General features: G+C 35.4%; 1 protein-coding gene across 1 annotated transcript in view; it reads left to right on the forward strand.

Annotated features, from left to right (window-relative positions):
• The window catches only part of LOC124632961, a 118,134-nt gene that overhangs the window by 79,760 nt on the left and 15,891 nt on the right, over nt 1–22,483 (forward strand). Inside the window, exon 2 of the mRNA XM_047168001.1 lies at nt 22,177–22,282. Within this exon, the coding sequence (XP_047023957.1) occupies nt 22,177–22,282 (106 nt within the window). The remainder of the gene's footprint in view (nt 1–22,176; nt 22,283–22,483) is intronic.

Here is a 22,483-nt window from a genome sequence, read left to right on the forward strand (position 1 = left end):
AAACCGCCGGACGACTTGTAGCTTTCGAATTGTAACAACGACTTCTAGAGAGTAGGATTCGGGGCTGCTGGCTTTACGTTTCTAGAGCCTTGACAAAAGTGTAATTCTGTCCCTTTCTTTGTTTTATAAAGTCGGCATTATTTTATTTTGTAGCATTTTACAAACAAATCCAACTTCAAACATATAAAAAAGCAACAAGAAAACAAAAGCAAGAAAGAAATTAAAAATATGTTAGGTGCATCGGTCTAGAAGTCGGTGTCTAGCTAGAGGATGCATCTATATTTATTTAACCACCGAGATCTAGACCGATGCATATAAACAGTTTTGTTGAGAAGTTGTTTTTTTTTTGTAAAAAGTTTTTATTTTTAACTTTTGTGAAAAGTTCTCGTCAATACGAATAATATAAGCCCAAACACGACGTAACTAAAACATACCGAGTTCTCTCGACTTTCTCACGTCTCCATCATCAGATAAGCTCTTAACCTTCACTGTTTGATAGTATCACCAGACATACATCTGAGAATCAAGTTTTAATCCTATGCATGCCTACAATTTCTGATAGTTGCCCTCGATTTCTCAGGATTTCCATCATCAGATCCTGACCTGATGACAATGGAAATAAACGGCGAGTATACTCTTTCACTACAAAGAAATGATTTCTCAAATCCGTCAAACTTGGTCGTTTAAATTCCCCATTGAAATGAGGAAAATATTTGGGGCCTTACTACAAAAACTTTAAACCCTGTTTTAGACTTGTCTAATAAAATTTTGGCTGCAAAATGAACCATATGTCAACGTCATAATTTGACATTTTTTTAGACAAGGCATAAACTGACGTTTAAAAGTTTTTGTGGTAAGACGGTTGATGTTTACACCTGATTTTCTCTAGATTCCCATGGTTCACATTGATGCGACTAATGCCATAGTAAATCAGAGCCTTTATCATTATACTGTGCTATATTTCGTTCGTATCCGCCGTGGGTATGGTTTTCATACTAAGGTGCCCAATGACCTTTGAATGATTTAAAATTTTTCACAGTTTAGAGGCCATTATATAAGAAGTGTTTGATATGAATTTCACGTTTTATTCAAAACTTTAATATCTCAACGCGTTCATGTGAAAAAGGGTAGGTAGTAATTATTAAAATTAGTTTATAATTATTAAAAAAATATTTTATGTCATGTAAGCAAAATAATATTTTAATATTTTATGTAACTTCAAATTTATCATTTTCGCAATTTTTCCTTTATCTGTACTATATAACGTTGCTTCGTGCCGAATTTTAAGATTCTGAGTTCACGGGAAGTACCTTGTAGGTTTTGATTCCCTAGCGTGTGACGGAAATTCGTCTAAGGTGTCGGTAAAACTGCTGTATCTTTTGATCGCGTTAACTTAGAAGTTTGATTTTTTGACTGCCTAAAGGGACAATAAACCTTGGTATTCGATTTAAATTTCAATTTGATACCTTTATTCGTTCGTGAGAAATAAGGTAGTAAGTTTCATTTTATTAAAATATTTTTTTTATATTATATAACTAAAAAAATGAGATTTTCGAAATTTTTCCTATATTTGCATTATATGACAATGCTTCGTGCCAAATTTCAAGACTCTGAGTTTACGGGAAGTATCCTGTAGGTTTTGATTCCTTTGCGAGTGTCGAAAATTTGTTGAAAATATCGACATAATCGGATGTATCTTGTGATTGGCTTGGTTTAGAAGATTGATATTTTCACAGCTTAAAGGGACAATAGACCTGAGTATTTCATGTGAATTTCAGCTTGATACGTCCACGCGTTCTTGAGATAAAGGGTCTTGACAGACAGACAGACAGACAGACAGACGGACAACAAAGTGATCCTATAAGGGTTCCGTTTTTTCCTTTCGAGGTACGGAACCCTAAAAAAAAGAAGCGATGACCCTACCCAACCAAAATTACTTTAATAAAACACGAAAATACATTTCCTTTTTCAAGCCGACCGAGGACGATATTAACGTAAAGATACCTACTTCTGTTTCTAAGTATAGTTGAGTTTTTCTCAACATTCTACTGAAACGACTGAGTGCCATTTGCTTTTTGTGTTTGCTCAGCAACGTAATATATCGTTTCGGTAGTAAACTGTACAACATATGCGAAGAAATAGAAGCTGCTTTTCATTAAGTGAAATGAAAAAATTTAAGCGTTTGCTGCTAGACAAAGGGTTCATAAAGAGGTCGTGAGTAAGATTGGATTAAGTTGGTTTTCATTCTACGAAATTAAGTTCAGATAGATGCCATTAAATATCTTATCAAACATCGATTGGCATTTAATATTGCAATTCTCTTAGAATAACTCTTCAGAATAATTTTACACTATGTATGCTGTATAGCTAGTCATCCAATTGAATAATCTGGCATGAGCATAAAACGACAACTATGACCAGAAAGTTAGGTAGGTACTAAAAATAGTACCAACATGCATAGTAAAAAAAACTAAAAAAAAATCCTCAAAACACAAACAAAGTATCTTCAAACGCTCCTCAAAGGTTCTCGGGAAAAACTGTCGCGTATTTTCAATTGAATTCAATTCTTCGCTATTTTCAATTAACATCTGTGTCTCTGAGGACGTTTCTTTCCTTACTAAGGCTTTGTGTCTCGTTGAATACTGTGCTTCCGCTTTGTCTACTCACTTCTGTGGAACGAACGACTTTCCTTTTTTTCTATTGTGTGTATTTTAAATATAGTGCGGGATGCCTCAGGGATGTATTTTGGGTCCTTTTATGTTTTTGGTTTGGTCTGCTGTGGTACGAAACGGTGGAAAGTACTTTATGGTTGAGTTTTTCAGTATTAACGGACTGATTTTGTGAGAATTTTTGAATATTTTCGCATTTAATGTCCATTAGAATATTATTAAAAAAAAGCAAAAGTATTAAAACGAGTCGACAAATGGACTAAGGACTAAGTCTCGTCAACATGATAAAAGGCATTACTGCAATTATTTAAGTTATTCATAATTCGGTCCATCAAAACTAGACTTTGACGAATCTAAAATAATATATACACAATACGTTGCGGATTAAGTCTCAAACATGGAATGGAAGGATGCATAAAGCCAACTAACATCATCATCGTGCTGCTCCCCTCATCGCTGCCACTGTGGTGAGGCTGTCACCAGCCTCGGACACCACGGCCTGTCGTGCAGCCGCAGTGCGGGCCGTATTGCGCGGCATGCAAACATAAATGACATTATACGTCGAGCTCTTGTTGCCGTCGGGGTACCAGCTGTATTAGAACCAAACGGCCTGGCACGCGACGACGGTAAGAGACCAGACGGCATGTCGTTATTCCCTTGGAAGATGGGTAGGCCTTTAGTATGGGACGCAACCTGTGTCGATACTCTTGCGCCATCACACCTTCCAAGTTCTGCGTGCTGTGCTGCTGCTGCCGCTGCGGCTGCGGAGAACCTCAAGCGGCGGAAATATAGTGGCCTTGTCGGAAACTATATTTTCGAACCGTTTGGGGTTGAAACCCTCGGGTCGTGGGGTCCGAATGCCCACATTCTATTTAAAGATCTTTCTAGGCGACTTGTTGACGCTTCTCGTGACCAGAAGGCTGGCTATTACCTCGGACAAAGAATCAGCATGGCGATCCAACGAGGTAATGCTGCCAGCTTCTTGGGCACGCTCCCAGTTGACAGCGATGGGGACGAATTTTTTGACGCTTTTTAGTTGTTTGTTTTACTAGGATAGTTTTTGATTTTTATTGTAAATATGTATTGTAAATATTAGTATTGTAATTACTAACATCATCATTTATTTAGAGCATACACTACAGACTTAACAGTCGGCAGACAGTTGACCCGATGTTTGGAAAAACTGTTTTTAAAGAAAATCGTCGTGAATTCTATCAAAGTTTTTAGTCGGTCTGATACCGGACAAACACCTGATCATTGTTATGTGCGTACTATACTAATCATTTCCATACTGATTTATGAGCTCCATCTAACTGTCGGCTGCCTAAAAATTTGCAGTGTTATCAAGAGTTCTCGAATCTGTACTTCTATTTCCAATTACAGTTACAAAAGGCTCTTTTGAAGCTTCGAGTCGCATTGAATACAGTGACTTTGTCTATTTTAAGTTCTCAGAAATATTGGGACTGTTTTACTAGGAAATATTTCATGAATACTGCGTACCTTTTCTCTGTTCTCTTTCATCTTTTAGTTGGTTGTTTGTTTTTAATACTGAATGGAAGCCATTAGTGGTAATAGAGGGGACTGTTAGTTAAATATTAGGAAATGGTAAGAGTAAATAAGGATTTGTAATATTTTTGAGGCTTCTAGTTACTTTGCATCATTATTTCCCTTCTCCTATCCCAATTTTTATTTAAGGTCAGAGCAGCGTGTTCTTTGTTGTTCTTCTTTCATGCCCTACTATCTAACGTCATCTCACAAGTAGCACTCATTGCACCTATCGTATTTCACAAAATCTATTAATAATCTTTATTAATCTCTTCCTCTGACTCTATATTTAGTTACTTTTATCGGTACATTTTAATTTTTAAGCTATGTCAAATTGTTAACTTTGTTTAATTGGTTTTACACTCCAGTGGTTAACACGGATGTGTTTTCATTAAAATATTCAACATTTAACAACAATAACAAAATGTCACAATTTTAAAGTATTCATTTATTTATGGTCCTCCAGACAAAAATTAAAAAAAAAAGACTGGGGACTCTTTTCAGTCCTGAATAAAAGCAACATTACGTGATTTCTAAATGAGGTCCGATTTCCCAGGACTTATTCTGTAAGTGAAAATCTTTCAGTTATTATCTAGCTTTCACGAGAAACGTGCAATGAAAGAATAAACTGGAAAATATATTAGAGTACTTTCAGATGGATTAAGTTTTTTTTTATCTTGTACGTACAAAGTTCGAAAATGGAATTCTTTTTTTTTGACGTAAGTAATGAGTTTGACATTGCGTTATGTATTCATAGACAGCAGACGAGCGTAATATTTTGATGAGAATAACCGTTATTTTTTGTGATTTTTTATTATGTCTTTTGTGAGGCTTTACGATAGAATAAGTTTTTTGAATACATACATTTTTGGATAATGAAAGTATTTTGTGTGGTTTAAAGAATGTTTATAGCTGAAAACATCAGACATTAACGAAACAAATACCAATGCGAAAAAGTTTTTAAGGCACGCGTTATTAAAAATACTATTAAATAACTTAATAAAATTATTAAGTAACTTATTCAAAAATAATATGATAATTGAATGGAATGAAACTGAATAGAATAATTTGCCAGAGCAACTTTTATTAAATACCAAAGCTTGTTACTGTTGCTATTGGTTAAAGGTCAACTTTCCACCACAGATACAACACTAAACAAATGCTCTTATCCAGATACATAGGAAAAAATAAAAAAAAAACATAGAAATAAGTACAAGCTAACTCAAGTAAAGAAGTAGTTAGGTGTGAAACTCAAGCCACGCCAACATTCGATCTTGTTCTAGTAGAGATGTTAACAGGGTTTCACAGTTGCTTGCTTTGTGTTAAACTAGCTTGAAAAAGATTCGAATTCAAGTTTTTTATAACGTAAAAAGGTCCGTAGGAATAACTAGTGAAGTTTTTATTGATTCATTTAACCATCAAAATATCAAATTTAAACAGAAAAAATAAAACAGTTTTACAGAACCCATTTACCAATTAAGTGTATAGGCAAATTTTCATTCTGGTGCCAGGAGTAGTTCACACGGGACATAAATGAAACTGCTGGTATAAGCGAGTTTTATAAGTACATACAAAAAACTAATTTTCTCAAACTACAAGCTTAACATAGTTTTTCCTACGAAAGACATACAACTGGGGGTTAATTCTAGTGAAGAAGTAGTTAGGTGTGAAACTCAAGCCACGCCAGCATTCGATCTTGTTCCAGTAGAGATGTTAACATGGTTTCACAGTTGCTTGCTTTGTGTTAAACTAGCTAGAAAAAAATTCGAAATGAAGGTGTGATTTAGAAGGTTCCGTACCTATATGGAAGTTCCGGCTTTATGATAAAAATTTTCTGTAAATTCGATGGTGTCTCTATAAATAGGGTGTATAGCATAAAAAGTAGCGAGCCGTATTTTCCTCGTTATTTGCACATATTATTATGTACCAAAAATATGATTTTGATTAGTTCAGCTGCTTATCAGCGTAAGCGAAATAAACAACGTGAACTTCACGTAAAGATTTCATCTTATTTTCTTTTCATTAGTTGTTCAAGTAAAGTGCCTTCTCCCTTCTCCCTGTGAGAGGAGGCCTGTGCCCAGCAGTGGGACGATAAAAAGGCTGTAACTGTAACTGTAACTGTTCAAGTAAAGTACCACTTTTCTCAAGATTAAACTCCCTCTTAATTTAAAAGCACGTCCAAATAAATGCACCTTGCACGCTCACATTTATATTCCACGTACACAGATTAAAGAAAAAAATCTTATCCAAGCAAATTCTCTGGCAATCCTTTTCCTCCGCACTCAACTAACGAATGCCGCATCCACACAAAATAGGGGTAATCAATTTTATGACATCCATGTATCTTCGAACTGCACGAATTGCGTTCTTACAACGTATAAAAGTTGTTCTCAGCAATCAGCTGATTAAACCTATACGTACAAACCAAAATAAGCTTTAGCTTTACATTACAGAGTCTAAATTCCATTGGCAGGTTTCGTGTTCCAACGTACATATGTGAAGACGGCTTTAGTGTCTATCATGAATTTAGTAGTAAAGGAAATTAGATAAACTGGCTATTTCGTTAGTCCTAATATAGTTAGGAGAACTGAAGTTAAAGTGAAGTAATATTTCTAAATAGATTGCTATTAGGGGAATTTTGTTCTTACTTGTTGTAACTTAGTTAAGAATTCTTGGCAAGTTGGATGTCACTTGATCGCGAGTAATTGATTCCGATGACAGTTTGCGCGAATGTTGTAATTATAAGTGACCTCGCTTTTATTGCTTTGATCTTTTGCTTTCATTTTCTTATATTATGTGCCTAAGTAATTTATAAGGTTAAAATTTAATGGGTGCTAATTAAACAGGCTTCTATCATTATTCGCCCCCAAAAATGTATGTTGCCTTCTAAATTACTAAGTCAGCCACAATTAACGAGCATCTAAATAATACTATCTTAGCTACTAGTTATCTTCTAAGTAAACCACTCTAAATACAACTCAGCATGATGGTTATTTTTTAGCATCTAAATTTGAAGCATGCATTCTAACAGTTCATCATCCTCCGAGCCTTTTCCCAAATTATGTTGGGGTCGGCTTCCAGTCTAACCGGATTCAGCTGAGTACCAGTGCTTTACAAGAAGCGACTGCCTATCTGACCTCCTCAACCCATTTACCCGGGCAACCCGGTACCCCTTGGTTAGACTGGTGTCAGACTTACTGGCTTCTGACTACCCGTAACGACTGCCAAGGATGTTCAATGACAGCCGGGACCTACAGTTTAACGTGCCATCCGAAACACAGTCATTGGTGTCTAAGTTATACTTAGAAAGTACTTACAAACTTAGAAAAGTTGCATTGGTGCTTGCCTGACTTGGGATCGAACCCGCGCAATCATACTTGAGAGGTTGGTCCTTTACCCGCTAGGCCACCAATAGGCTCTAACAGCATGCATTCTAACAGTAAACTTCTAAAATACTATTAAAAGACATCCTAAAATATATTTAATTAGCTTCTAATTTTTTAACTCAGTACGTTTAAAATGTAAACATGCAACATGCAGCAAGCATCGCTTCTGTCACGGTTCCGGTGCTGCGGGGCTCCGGCGGTCCCATGCGAGCTTATCGTCGCAAATGGTTTTCACGCTCACCACCGCAGCTCCGCGCCTACGCGGTTTTGAATTGCACTCTAGGGGTAGGGCAGACAAGACTACGTGGAGTCGGTTTTGCAGCGATTCGTTTTCGTCACTAACTTCAATTTTTAATACAATGTTTTTTAATTGAAGGTTATAAATGGCAATATACTAAAAACGAGGCCGAGTTAGTAAATTAGATGACAATCTATACTTATAATAAATCTGTAGAGAGGTCAATTCTGTACATTGAATATATTTCCAAAATAACTATTAGGGGGTGATTAGTGATCGATACTGATGCCAACAATGCAATCAGTAAAATTTTTGTCTGTCTGTCTGTATGTTCGTTATGGAAACAAAAACTACTAGACGGATTTTAATGAAACTTGGCACAAATATTCTTCATACTCCTGGGCAGGTTATAGGATATTATTCATCACGCTACTATCAATAGGACCAGAGCAGTGAAGGTAAATGTTGGGAAAACGGGAGAAGTTACTCCATTTTTTAAGCTTCCGTCGCGTGTGCAGCCTTAATGGTTACAGCTACACAGAAACCATGTACGACGGAAATGTTCTTCATAAAATTATGTAAAAAATATCCCGTGGCAGCATATGTCTATCTTTTATGGTTGACTCACAATAACACGTAAAACTCTCGGTAGCTTAGCAGTTCGGAGCTTTCTGATTATATTTGTCTACTATTTCGTTTATAACACTCTCACTCATACTATTAAAAATAGTTAACAGTATTACCTATTCATTAAAAAAAGAATGATTTAAATCGGTAAAGAAACACCAAAGTTATACATGAAAAACGGTAATAAGCCATCGCGCGTGAATACTGAATCACGCTATAAGGATCATTTTTGTACAACGGTCGCCGCGCTCGGTGCGACTCGCGGCGCGGTCGCTCCTCGAGCTTCATACAATTTTGGCTGTTGGTGCGATTGATGCGAATAGACGTTCAGAGCGTTCAACCTTATTGCGATTTTAAATAATTTATTTTTAACTTTCTTTTGTTGTTATTATTAATAGTTTACATTTTATTACTTAAAGTAGCAGTAAGTACGCATAGATTTAGATAATTGGAGGGGCTGGTGTTTATTATTTCTTCCTCTCTTTGCACAAAGTCCGACTCTAACGCGGACGAAGTCGCTGGCAGAAGCTAGTGTATAAATAAGAAGGACAAGTCACAATAATTGATGATCTTTACTTGAAGCTTTCTATAGAATATTTAGTTGGCGTTGTAAGAAAGACGAATTAGTTTATTAGAGGCTATGTTATTTCCTCGTTGCTTAGTTACAAAGTTAGAAGTTTAATCATGTGTCCAATAAATAATTTTGTGGCTACACTTATAATTTCCCAAATTTAATATTCTTTGAGTTCTATCAGTGTTGTTTCGATAATGTTTTTGGTGAAACTTCAAACTATTGCTGTAAATCATAACCTGGTAAAAGCTCAAAATAATTTGCAGGATTAAAAGATGTTGAACAATTTATACGAAAAGTATTTTACATAACGTTATCTCCAAATTTTTCTCTACAAGCAAAATGTCACAAGTCATTACATATTCTTTTAGAGAAGTTTAGAGGCAAAACGAAACTTTTAGAGTGCATTTATGGAAAAACACTGGTTCAAATTGTGGATTATCCCGCAGCTTCTAACGATGACAATTTCTCTTCCCTATCGCATCTCTCTATTCGCTCTAAGGGTTGCTGTTAGAGAACCCAGTTCTGGGTTAAGCTCGCCTTTGTACGTGTCTTCTCTGTGTTGTGTGTTTTTTTTAATGTTTTTGTGTACAATAAAGAATAGTAATAATGATGACAAGTCTAGTAATAAAAATAAAGGTGTTTTTTTTCTTACTTCAGATCAGTAACTTACTATTTGAATTTACACACATTTAATGAAACATTAAATCTTATCTCATTAAAAAACATTGTTTTGTGCCTAATAAAAAAGTTAAGCAATATTTCTTTGGAAATAAAACACACTAAAGCCCTAAGCTCCAATTTTGACCCATAACCTGTGCTCTATTACAATATAAATCAAACTAAATATCTCAACATCCAAAAATAACCCTCAAAACGTCTCCATTACATACTAAGCTGGACTTCTTTACCGCAAAAACCGCCCGTATATTCCAACTTGAATGTGTAAAGTGACACCGAGACGATAGTGTGAAGTTGGTCTTACCACCTGTTTAACTTAAGAAATTCTTCGCCAGAATACTTAAATGTTGAACTAAGTATACTAACCGAGTGTCTTCAAGATACTTCAAAGTTTTGATGGAAATGTCTTCCAGTTACTTACCGTGTTTTTATTTGAAGCAGTGGCTGGAGTTACGTTTTTTGAATTTAGAATGAACTTTGTCAATGTGGATACATTGTAATGTAGTATGCAGTTCTAAAAATGCTGTATTTTCTCGATCCCTTTCACTATTAAATTCAATGAACATTAGTGTTTAGTAATTAGTTTTATTACATCCATACAGAGTCATAACTCCAAATGCACAAACATAAATCTCGGTAAACCAAAACCCTGTATGTGACATTTAAAGTAAAATTAATTTAAACAATGCACTATATCCGAAACACATTTCACATTACTACGTTTATGAAATAAAGACATCAATTCTGAATACTCCATCAAAAAGTAGGTACGTATATGAAGATATCTAAAATTCAGATAAATCCGAATATCCGAAAATCACTTGAAACAAATCTCTATGTAATAACCGCACAGACGATAAATTGTTGGAAAGCTCCGCTTATCAGATTGAAATATCCGCAGACCGCACGGAATACTGCAGTCTCTTTTCATATTACCGGCCGGGTCTGATATAATTAGATGAATTCACTGTTTTTCGTGTACAAAGTCATAAGAGAAAGAGATTTTTGATGTTGGTTACCAGGTTTTTGCACTCAACAGTCGTAAGTGTCATAGACAATTGATGCCTATTCAAAAATGTGAAGCAAATAATATTGGCCTTACTAAAAAACTTAAACATCTGTTTTACACTTGTCTAAATAAATTGTGGCTGCAAAATGAACCATATGTCAACGTCATAATCTGACATTTTTTTAGACAAGTCTTAAACTGACGTTTAAAAGTTTTTGTGGTAAGACGGTTTACGTTTAGCCTGTTAATTAATTCGTAAGGGTTTTTAGCTGAATACATAGGTATTGGAACCTAGAAAATAACCCTTAACTGCACTATACTAGCCAACAACTTGACAGTTTCCATAAACCAATAAAAAACCTTTTACGTCCGCTTTCAGCTATATTTCACACCAAATCCCAAACAGCCATTCTTTTAACAAATTCAATTCCTCGAGTATTCGTTAGAGTCCGCAGGATTATTATTATCAATGGACTAGCTTGATAAAGGCATCAGTGCTGCAATTTGTATTGACTAGACGGGCATAATGCCGAATGGAGTTAACCCGTGAAAGGTCTGCGGTTTCAGACTGGTCTGACCTGATACAGACGTAGGTAAGTACTTACGTATTTCCTTGTATTTGAGCCAAATTGGAAACGACGCCTTTTCGTGTAGGTTTCTATTTTTGAATGTAGGTGTGAGTTACGGACAATGGTGGTCGTACTTTGGGATTGGATAGCTATCCATAGTGTTAGCCTTTTTTACGGACTTAATTGGTATTTTAAATTCAGAGTGAAGCCGTATGCCGAAGCGTGTTAATAATAAACGGTTAAACGTGTTGTAATGATGGTTTTATAATAGCTAATTAAGCTCTAAATTAGGCGTGGGCTGGCCCAAATGAAACTGAAGCATAATTAATGTTTCTACTCTAAAATGTTTTAGGTTATTGGAAAATTACTATTTTACACATTTACAAAATTAAAATAGATAGTCATGTGATGATTTTTTTAGTGAATTTCAATCTAAATAATATCACCTAAACTTGCAAACAATGACATACTAAAGGGTTTTCGGGACTATGAAAGCTGAACGTGTCAATCGATTCGGTGCGTATAATAGTGTGTTGAAATTCAATAGACAATTTGACGGTATAATAAACTTCCGAAGCTTCGACACGTGAGGCTAAATCTGTGTGCTTTGTATTCACGCCGTATTCTATTATAGGAAGATTTCATGTTAGATACCAATTCCTGATTGTCAACAGTAGCGTTTAATAACCTATATAGGCTGCATTTTCTTTTGGGTTTAAATAGGAGTGCGGTAGTAATCACAATTGTGTATGTATGAACTAGATACAATTTTATTTCAAAGCTTTGATTTTTTACCTAGGCAACGGTTTTCATGATACTAGGTAGTCAGTTTTTTTTTAAAAAAAGTATACTTAACCTATCGTAGTCAATGACATTTTTATATTTTTGCTACGTGGATTATAGTTTCTATTATACTCTAAATAAAACTGACAAAGAAAACTAAAAAAGAGAAAAGAAACTAAATGTAATGAATGTACAACAAAATCGACAAACATCAAAACTCATATCATACAAAACACTATATGGAAGTCGGTCCATCTCGACTGAGCATCTGGGACCCAAGTTATAATCGGAAAAAAGTACAGCCACGCCATGAACCGAGCAAGTTGCGAAGTAACCCAAGTTTTCACGACAGTCCACTGGTTAGAGGGGTTGGGGGGGGGGACTTTTAGTTGGTTTTTATGAACTTTTCAACGGAACCCCGTTTTATCTTTGAGTAGGTTCGAGTCTTTTTGAAGTAAATTTGTTATTAAGTATTTGATGTTCAGTGGGATGTTGATGGGCACTTTGAATTTGGTTGGGTTATAAGGATCGAATAAGACTCTTTTGTTTTGCAGCGTGCTTGTAAAAGCTTTGATCATTGCAATAGCGCGGTAACTACATAAGAATATTTTTATACATTAGGTATGTATTAAAATTACCGTCCGTCCCGAAAGGATAATACTAAAAAGGAAAGGATATTACAGGCAAGAATCTAGCCGCTAGATATTCACATGGCTCAATAAAATATCCAACTTTATCCATTCATCATAGTAACAATAATAATGAATTTTGAAATCATTATTTTTCTCCGAAATAACCCTAACTTCCCTTATACATGTTTTTATGTATTAGCTTTTTTTTCTTCTCAAAAGCTTAACGTAATGTAATTCTCACATAAAATATGCACACAAATAAATATCCTCCACCAACCGAAGTATGTTAGAAAATTCTTGTACCTAACAAAATGCCTCTTAAAACTTCATGTTACAGGCTAAAAATGCACTACATACTTTTAGTTTTATTGTCGCCTCGGGAACTAAGTTTCGGATAAAAGAAAGTCCACCGTCTAAGTTTGGAAACCACGTAAGTACCTAGTTGTGCTTAGAATTTCGTGTAGATACGAGGTTTTAGTTTACAGCAATAGATGCATAGACATTTTTGAGTAAGATTTTATTTGTGTTTAGTATATTTTTTTAGTATGTACATTAAATCATAAACTAAATACTAAACTGTTTGATATTTTTTTCGTATTTCTAAACATCTTGATAAGTGTCGACTAAAATTAATCCCTTTCTGCTTCTTAAGAGGACGAATTGGAATTTTTGGCGCCAAGGATCTCAATTTTTCTCAGTAAATACAAAACTGATCAAAATACAACTTGGTTACCTGAAAGTTCATGATATAAACCTTATTTTGTTAGACGTAGAAACATGATTAGGTAACTTTTATAACAGAGAAAAATATATCAAACATACCTCTTTTTAAAAAGAGATTCACATATTATGGGCAAACGGGACCGATTTAAGCCTCTTAACTTTTTTAGTAGTTGAGTATATACATACTCTTTAAAATTGTAGAAGGAATTTTTATCAAATTATCATTTCTAAATAATAAAATTACAAAACCATTTTGTCGCTTACGACTTTTAGTTATAAGCTAGCGCGCGTATTGTTATCCTCGCCCCGCTCAGACGCTCCGACCCCTTTTGGCGCCTTAGATGCGCGTGCCGGTTATGGAATTATTGTTGACCAATTCGTCGCCTTAATCGGACACTCTTGGCAGAGTGGTCGTGATCATGGGTTGTCTCTGGTGGCTGCCCTTGCGATTTCTCTCCACTTCTCCCTGCTGGTGGTATTCCGCGCGCACTCCACAATTGAGCTTGATGTTACAGATTTTGTGAGGTCCGTCCATCTGGTTCTCATTACAGGAGAATTGTAATATAATTCTTAAATTATTATTGCGAACAATTATCGCGGAATACAATTCAATTCAAGCTGACTCCAACATATTTGGGAAATTGGCACACATGATGACAATTCAAAATATTAATTTTTCAGCATGCATTTATTAAAATGAAAAGAGTTCATCACAAAGCGACCACAACTCATCAACACACACTCTACACGAACCTCATTCTTTTAATGAGCCACAATAAAGTACAAATAGCCACAAATAGCCGCAAATAGCCAGAATAAAGTACAAATAGCCACAATAAATTACAAATAGCCACAGCTTGATCGCGCCAAGGGTCATCGCGCTAAACGACTGGCACCGCAGCAAAGTGGTCGCGAACATGTTGCTATGAAACAGGGGTGGTGAACCTTTTTAGGTGAATGTGCTTTTATGAAATGCAATTGGTGCTGGACGTGCTCGGAAAAACTATAGTTCTTATTGTCTCCAAAGAAAGGGACAGGGGGTTTTCTCTACATGGTAGACAGATGCCTTAAATTTAAATAATATAATAATGTTGCATCCTAAATTGCACCTACATTTGTGAGAGATTAGTAGTTATACTCAGTTGCACCAGAATGTTGGTGTTAAACATACTTATGTGACTTCTTCTTATGCGTTTTATATAGCTTTCTATATCATTTCACTTAAGAGTGAGCACTATTAAATCACTGAAGATGGAATGACCATTTCAGAGATTTAAAGTCTATATTTCCTCACGATTTTCCAAAATGTTATCACTTGCAAAAAACATGACATTTCAAATTACAGTTAAACTACGCTATGCAAATTAAAGTAAGATTAACTACCAACTAATTCAACAATCATTTTGCTATTGAAGATATCGCTTCGCCTTCCCTGGCGACGCGACGAGCTCATATTGTTTTCCCCATGTCACCAGTGGTTCACCACCCCTGTTCCAGACTATCAGTTGCACTCGCTACAAAGAGATGACCACAACCGAACCGCATCATTTAAAATACTACCCTTATGTTTACTGTAGCGATCATATTGACTCGATTATTTTATCGATTCGATTCGACTCGATTCTGCTTCTGTGATAGTGAAAGAAATTGGTTGTTCATTGTTGATATTGGTTTCTTTTCAGTTACTTAGTACATGATAAATAAATGACTATGACTATGAGAGTGAAGAAATAGTGAGTGCACCTGTGTCTGCGCAAATGCTTGTGCACTATAATATGTCCTGCGCAGCTGGCTGATCTCCTTACATAAGAATAGCCACCGCAGCATAGGTAATCGGCTAGGAGGAAATCATCATCATCATATGATAAATGTAATGATCAAGATTATTATGTTTTTTATAAGAAAGACATGTGTTTGTGGTTTGTGGGGAATGTTTTACGGCACTCTTTTGTAAGAAGTGGTGAAGAGTGGGCGTTTTTGAGGCTATCTCATGTAATTCTGACGTTCGAAAAGTGCTTGTTCTTTTGGAGACCAAATACCTACATTATATTATTATTTGATAAAAAAATCACACGCATATGAAATATTTAATTTAGGAAACATAGTAAGTTAGCTGCACCTACAATTCTAACTTTTTTAACTCTAACAGCCAGTTTCTTCATCAAAAGTTAAAGCCAAAGTAAAAGTCAAAGTAATGTTTAAAGTAAAAGTAACGGTCAAATTTAATTTTTCTATTAGTTTTGCTGTCACTTTAGCCTTGAAAAAACGAATTTGACCGTTACTTTTACTTTAGACATTACTTTAACTTTAACTTTTGATGAAGAAACTGGCTGTAAGACAACCCATTTAACCCTCCAAAACTGAAACATCGTACGTAACTACAGTTACAAACAATCTATCACTCGCAAGAAATCAGCACGAGCGAAGTAGGGGTAACATAATACGAAGAGACGCACCGTGATGTATGGCGCGCTACCCTCGGGGATGAAACTTTGAGCCGGCACAATCCCTAGGGTTGAAACTAGTCGTCGGTAAACAAAAAACTGTGAGTTTTTGTCGGCCTTGTTCGTGACATACGGGCGCGTTTTTTTTCCAACAAAAATAGTATTTTGTACAAAAATGTATAGTTGTATTTTTTTCTAAATAAATAATTTAACTGGGTGGATGAAATAAAGGTTAGCAGAAAAAGACGTAGCTCATATTTTAATTGTTGAATAAGTAAAACGTGTTTTTATGTTTAAGCAGATTCTTATTGTTATATCTTCACCTCATCTCTAACTTAACAACGTCGTTTGTAAAAATGTAATCTATACTAATATTATAAAGAGGAAAACTTTGTTTGTTTGTTTGTTTGTAATGGATAAACTCAAAAACTACTGGACCGATTTTAAATATTCTTTCACCATTAGAAAGCCATATTATCTGCGAGTAACATAGGTTATATTTTATCCCGGTGCGGGCAGTAGCTCCCATGGGACGCGGGTGAAAGCGCGGGAAAACGGCTAGTAGTTAATATGTGGTATGATAAACAAATAAAATACATGACAATATTTATTACGATTAGTTATGAATCAAAATATAATTCATACAATATGTTTTATAGAATGCTCAACTCACAAGTAACCTAAAGCCAACCAATTTACAACGAAACTTCAACATGCTCAAAGTAATGTCCGATAAAATTACTCAAACACTTACAAATTAAATTTCAACTATACACCGAAGGGACGCTATTTTACAAGTACTAAAACTTTCACGCTTACGATCGATCCCAATATTAAATCTATCTCTGATTTTGCGTACCAGAGATAGAAATTTGACTTCAGCCCCATACAAGTAAGTAATGTCAATTTCGTACCTCGATTAAGCTACACCATAAGATAGATAGAGTTTAGGAACGGCCATTAGTCAACCTAACGTACCAATTTAATTTATTAACCCTTAAAATTTACATAATTCAACGTACAGTGAAACTCTCAAGTTTTCAGTCTAGCCCTTCTAAGTTATATCACTTAGAGTACGCACACTGCAAACTTTTAGTCGGCCGATAGTTTGTTTGAGCACATAAATCAGCATGAAGATGAATGATAGTACGCACATTACCAAAATCATGTATTTAACTGTATCAGAGTGCCTAGTGCGAGTTGAACAAAATTTTGCGAATGACTTCACTGTCGAGTTTAGCGAGTCAACTTCAAACGAACCGAATGCAATATTTAAGCGAGTGCGAGTTGCCATCTCGCAAATTACTCGCATCACGTTTCCTCACGGCGAATAGCGATGATCATTTTTGTTAGGTTGGTGTTCCGTTCGCTTGGTGGGATAAACCTACCAAATTTAGAAAGACGTCATTTTAGCATGTAATCGTATGGGACGACTGTCTTTCAAAATTTTTGGGGTTATTGTTTGGATGTTTTGTTTATGTTTGACGCGACGCCCGAAAAATGTTTTTAGTTGTTTTAATTTAATTAATTTAAAATGAAGACAAGTTCTTGTCTAGCACCTGGAGCTTATATATTTCTAAGGGTCAGAACCTCTGTTACTTGTTCTAAATACACACTGCACATTTTTTGGGATACGTGCTTTGCTTCTCTAATTGGCCTTTGATAGGATCCAGTGGCAAAAAAGAATAAAGCGGTAAGCACCTGCAAATAAAAGAAGGAGAAATTTTCTTCAATCATATACATACCTAGTTTTGTTTTGGAAATTGATATTGTAACTTACATGAATTGATAAATAGGTACCTTATGTTCCAAGGAAACACGTAGAGTGGATTTTAGATTTGTGCTTTGTCTCAGTTAACTGCACAAGAACTTAAAAATCTTCTTGGACAATCTATATCTATGTCTAAATTGCGTCTCCGTGAGGTGAACTAACGAATTAAAAAATGCGCAAGCCCTTGCCCCAATTCTGGCGCTTTTGTTGCGTTCATCTTGGGCCTTTGCGGCCGCAAACATCCTCCGAGCAAAGAAAAAGCGTCCTGCCATATTTTTGGTATTATTTTCACTAAATAAAAACTTAATTGTTGATATACGAATATCTCCTCACTTCACTTTCACCTCAAAAATCTTCGTGAGAACTTTTTGGTTAAATTCGATCGCGTTTGTATTTATTTACTATTCGATCTGTCAAAATCTGAATCTCGCACTCGCATCACGGCAGAAATAAACCAATCCCGTGCCTGTCACGTTCACTTGAGAGTCCGAGCGATTCGATTTCGAAAATTTTTAAACTGGCACTCGCTACTTTAGGTTCCAATTTTTGACACTAGGCGGAGCTGTTTTTGTTCCATACAAATCTTAGTATACGCGCTCTCATGTGAGTCCGTAAATAAATTCACGAAAACTCGCACTAAGCACTCAGAACGACTGCGAACTTTTATTGGAATCAAGATTTACTTTAAACAATTTTTTGACAAACATCGGGTCAACTATTGGCCGACTGTTTTGTCTGCAGAGTACAACAGTACAGTAAACCTCGCAAGTTTTGAGTCCTAGCCCTTTTAAGTTATCACCATCACTTAGGACGCACCTGATGCCGCGACTGTACTTAAGTGACAGACGGGTTGGAACTCCATTAAGTGCTAAGTTGGGGTGCTTAAAAATTAATACACGAACGAGTACGATCATTGTGTGTTTAAGTGCTTTGGTACTTACCTTGCAATATTGATGTGGTAGAGTGTTAGGTAATGTGTTCAAAAATCTATGGATCGGAATTTATTTGTTTGTTTTGTAAAGGTTTGTTTTTAGAGTTGAAAAGTAGAAGTTAGAAAAGGTTTTTAAAATTTATGAAAAGGCCTGCCATTTTTGTTTTTGTAAATACGATTGGTGAATATTTATATAGTGAATGGACTGCCTTTGTTATTCAAACAGTGAATGTAATTAGTAGATTTGACGTACTTAAAATAATGTAAATCAAAAGTAGTTATTGTTTAATTAATTAAAAGTTGTTTAACGATTACTTCCCTCTCGCTAAAACGAACAATGATTAAAAATTTACTATGCATCATTTATCATCATAGTTTCATTAGAAATAATCTTCTAAATATTTCACATTAGCGGTCCCCCGCAAACCATTTGCGTCCCGGGGGAATTACTCCCCACAACCGTATAAAAATCTTAATGTTCTTTCTCAACTAGATCATTTGTATGCCACAATAAATTTCAATCAGCTCATTATGTAGTTTTGGCCAGAAAGGGCGTCAGACAGACCTTATATTTTATTATACCATAGTCAGGATCCATTCTTCACATTATAAAAGCATATCTAATAATTACCGTGTTCCCGGAATTCCCCGAAATTCCCCTTAAAGCCGGAATTCTCACCGATAGCTGACAATATAAGTTAACTAATTGAATTGCTCGGGCACCAGGGGAATCGTGAGCAGATTATTCAGATCTTAATTGATGAGACGGCTACAGTATTTAGTAGCGAGATCATATTATTGGATCATTCTTGGAAATGTGCCGTGGCATTTGGTTATTTGGTGAAACGGCAGATGAACTGGCTTTTGTAGGTACATTACTAGCTTCTACAAGTGGTGTCAAAGGCAGATAAATGTCTTGGCTTCTAAAACAGTGTCACCCGCTCCCCCTGAGAATTATTTAGCGCACGAGTATAAAAAGTAGCGGTATTAGTATATTAGATATACTGAGATACGCGCGTAGAAATAAACAAACTCTTCAACTTCATACAGGTATTCAGAAATAGCAAGTTTACTAACTTCTTGGCTTTTACAAGTACTCTATATAAAAAAAAAAAAAAAAACAAATACAGTTTTAATGTAAAAGTAAATCAACAGAGAATATTTACCTACCCTACTAATAGGGTACCTACACTAAAATCAGTTGAACAAATTGAAAATTATTCCATCCCAATTAAACGAAACCAATATTTGCTCAATCCTAAATTAATTTCCTATAACACAAACATTATATCAAAGTTTAATTACAAAAAAATCAACATGGAACCGAAATTACCTACTTCGCAAATATGTGAACGGGAACGCCAATAAATTGGCTTAGCCCAAACAACTAGTTGATCAAAGTTAGACCAATATGCAAATATCACACGGTGCCATGGAGAACAAAATGACTAGCGGAGATGTCATAACGCAAAAGCTCGTAAGAAAGCACCGCAACAAAACATGAGTGTTTAGGACACGACAAACGTTACTAGTTCTGACCTTACACGCCTTCCTTAGACCATGCCCATTATTTACAAAATAAAATCACTAAACAATCAAAACTTATCTTTTGTTTTGATTTGACAAGGAACGTTGATCATCCTTACCGTACGTAGTTTGTACCCACAAGAGGCGCTTGACCTTCCTTATGGTATCTCCGCTATCTTTCCTTCCTCCGTGAACACTTTCACAGTGCCCATATTGGCCTTTTGATGTTGGCCCCAACAAGTTGGCCAAACTAACCAGCTGTGTGAACCAATAAAAAGTTCCAGAACTGCATAGCTTACCACACCGCCATAAGCGGACTCGAACAAGTATACTTTTCATTTTTTGTTCAGCACATCGTGTGTAATTCAGAAAATGTTTGTTCTAGAACTTTTTTCTCTAGTTCGCAGTAATTTGCAAAAAAGTTTTCATTTGGATTTTATCGGGAGGAGTTATTTTATTTTGTATGTGGTTTACTTGAACATTTGTTTAAATAACTTCATTGATAGCTTGAATAATTTAGTATGGTTGGATTAAAGTTTATTTTAAAGTGAATATGAATGATGAATTCGAGGTATATTGCTGGTAAAACGGTTGTTAGTTTTATGCATATTTGACTTTAAAAGCCTTTTTGGTATTAATTATATTCTTTAAGTAATTTTACTTACTGTCTTTGTCAATACACTATCAATCTCCCCGCTTGATCACATACTACGAATCCACTCCATAGAGATTTTGCATTTTTTTTCTGTTATGATTATATTGTTCAAGAGTACCTAAATGCGTCTTTTACATGTACAATGAAACTTTTTTTTCTTTCTATACATAGAGGCGAACTAAATATATATTGTAAGTATTGAAAGAAAAACCTCTTTTCAACATTTTCAATACTTTAATAATCCATCTATTTAATTAAATTAAAAAAGTGCTTTAACCACTCACTGAAAACATTAACCCCTCATCATAAAGTAAATACTCTTTATTAAACTTGGCAGTATGAATGCACTGCCTTTGCCACCCGCCTCTAGTGACAAATATCTATGGACTAGACGCGGCAGACTTATGGCCCCAAGCGCAATGAGGAACTACCACCGTCCCCTTGAAATACGTCCAGGTTTTCTGCAACTTTAAAATTAAATCTTTTTTGCGCGCTTCTAAAGTAGTTTGAAGAAAGAGATTTTTGTTTTCCAAGTTTTTATTCTGTTTTTGTCGGGTCAGTTTGATTAACGGTGCATTCCTTATTCGCTTATGTTGCTCTGCTTTTATTTGATATCAAAGAAATGCGAGACTTTCTAACTTATTACCGAAGGAGAGTTTTGATTAAAATTCTTTATCAAATCAAATCTTTTATTAAAAGCAAAACAAATCACAGCCGGATTAAAAAGAATGTTAACAAAACACACGCGCGCATTCCATTTTCAAATTCAAAGCCGCAATCTTTTTTTGAATATTCCTGGCTGGCAAACGAAACGTCTTTCAAACCACACATGAATTCAAAAATGGAAGTCAAAAACGTCATTTCGTGCTTTCTCAACGTAGCTTCACCTTTGACGTTACGTCGACGTCAACATTAACAAAATGGCTGATTCATTTACGAACCCCGTAATTACGAATACGAGGTTTTATTCTTTTTGTGTGAATACTAGACGTTATGTGCCCATATTTCTATGGTATTCCTTTAATGGTATATTTTAATAGCTTTTACCGGGAACGGCTATAATGACTTTTTTCTCGAGTGCAGTAATGTCAGATTTTAATGAACACTATGCTTTGTGTGTGTCTGAGGTTTTTAATTGATTTTCATTGTCTGTTATGAAAGGTTCTAGTTTCAGAATTATTGCTTCGTTTGACGGAGGTTAAAATATTTACGTGGACTTATTTTAAAACCTTATTAACCTAAATAACCGTTAATTTTGTAACGATGACAGTCAATGCTTAAATAAGTAGATATTAAACCTGATATATATTACAGCTTTAGATTCTTCGAAATAAAAAGACTTAACAACGACTTAAATTTTGTATCGTCTGAGTAGCTATAAAACTGTTTATTAAAATCAAATTTCCTTGTTACAGACTCAAAACGGGACCACTGCAACAAGACAGTGGAGATATACGAAGACGTATCCTCGCCTCCAGTGACGTCAGAGAACTTTGGGAGGCCTCTCACTTGCACATATAGGTATGTAGTGGTGTAACGAGTTTGTTAGTTATCGATATTTTTAGCTGTTTACGTTTTGACGTTTGAGCGGAACCGGCGAAGTGGGTGCTGAGAATAAGCTGACCTGGGTATAGGCTCAGATGAGTGATTATACCTAATTGCTTCGACGCCGATTTATTAGTTTGTAATGAATTTAGTTAGAGCAATGGGTATATTTTGTGC

Source organism: Helicoverpa zea, chromosome 9 (genome assembly GCF_022581195.2).
Source record: "Helicoverpa zea isolate HzStark_Cry1AcR chromosome 9, ilHelZeax1.1, whole genome shotgun sequence".
Lineage (NCBI taxonomy): Eukaryota > Metazoa > Arthropoda > Insecta > Lepidoptera > Noctuidae > Helicoverpa > Helicoverpa zea.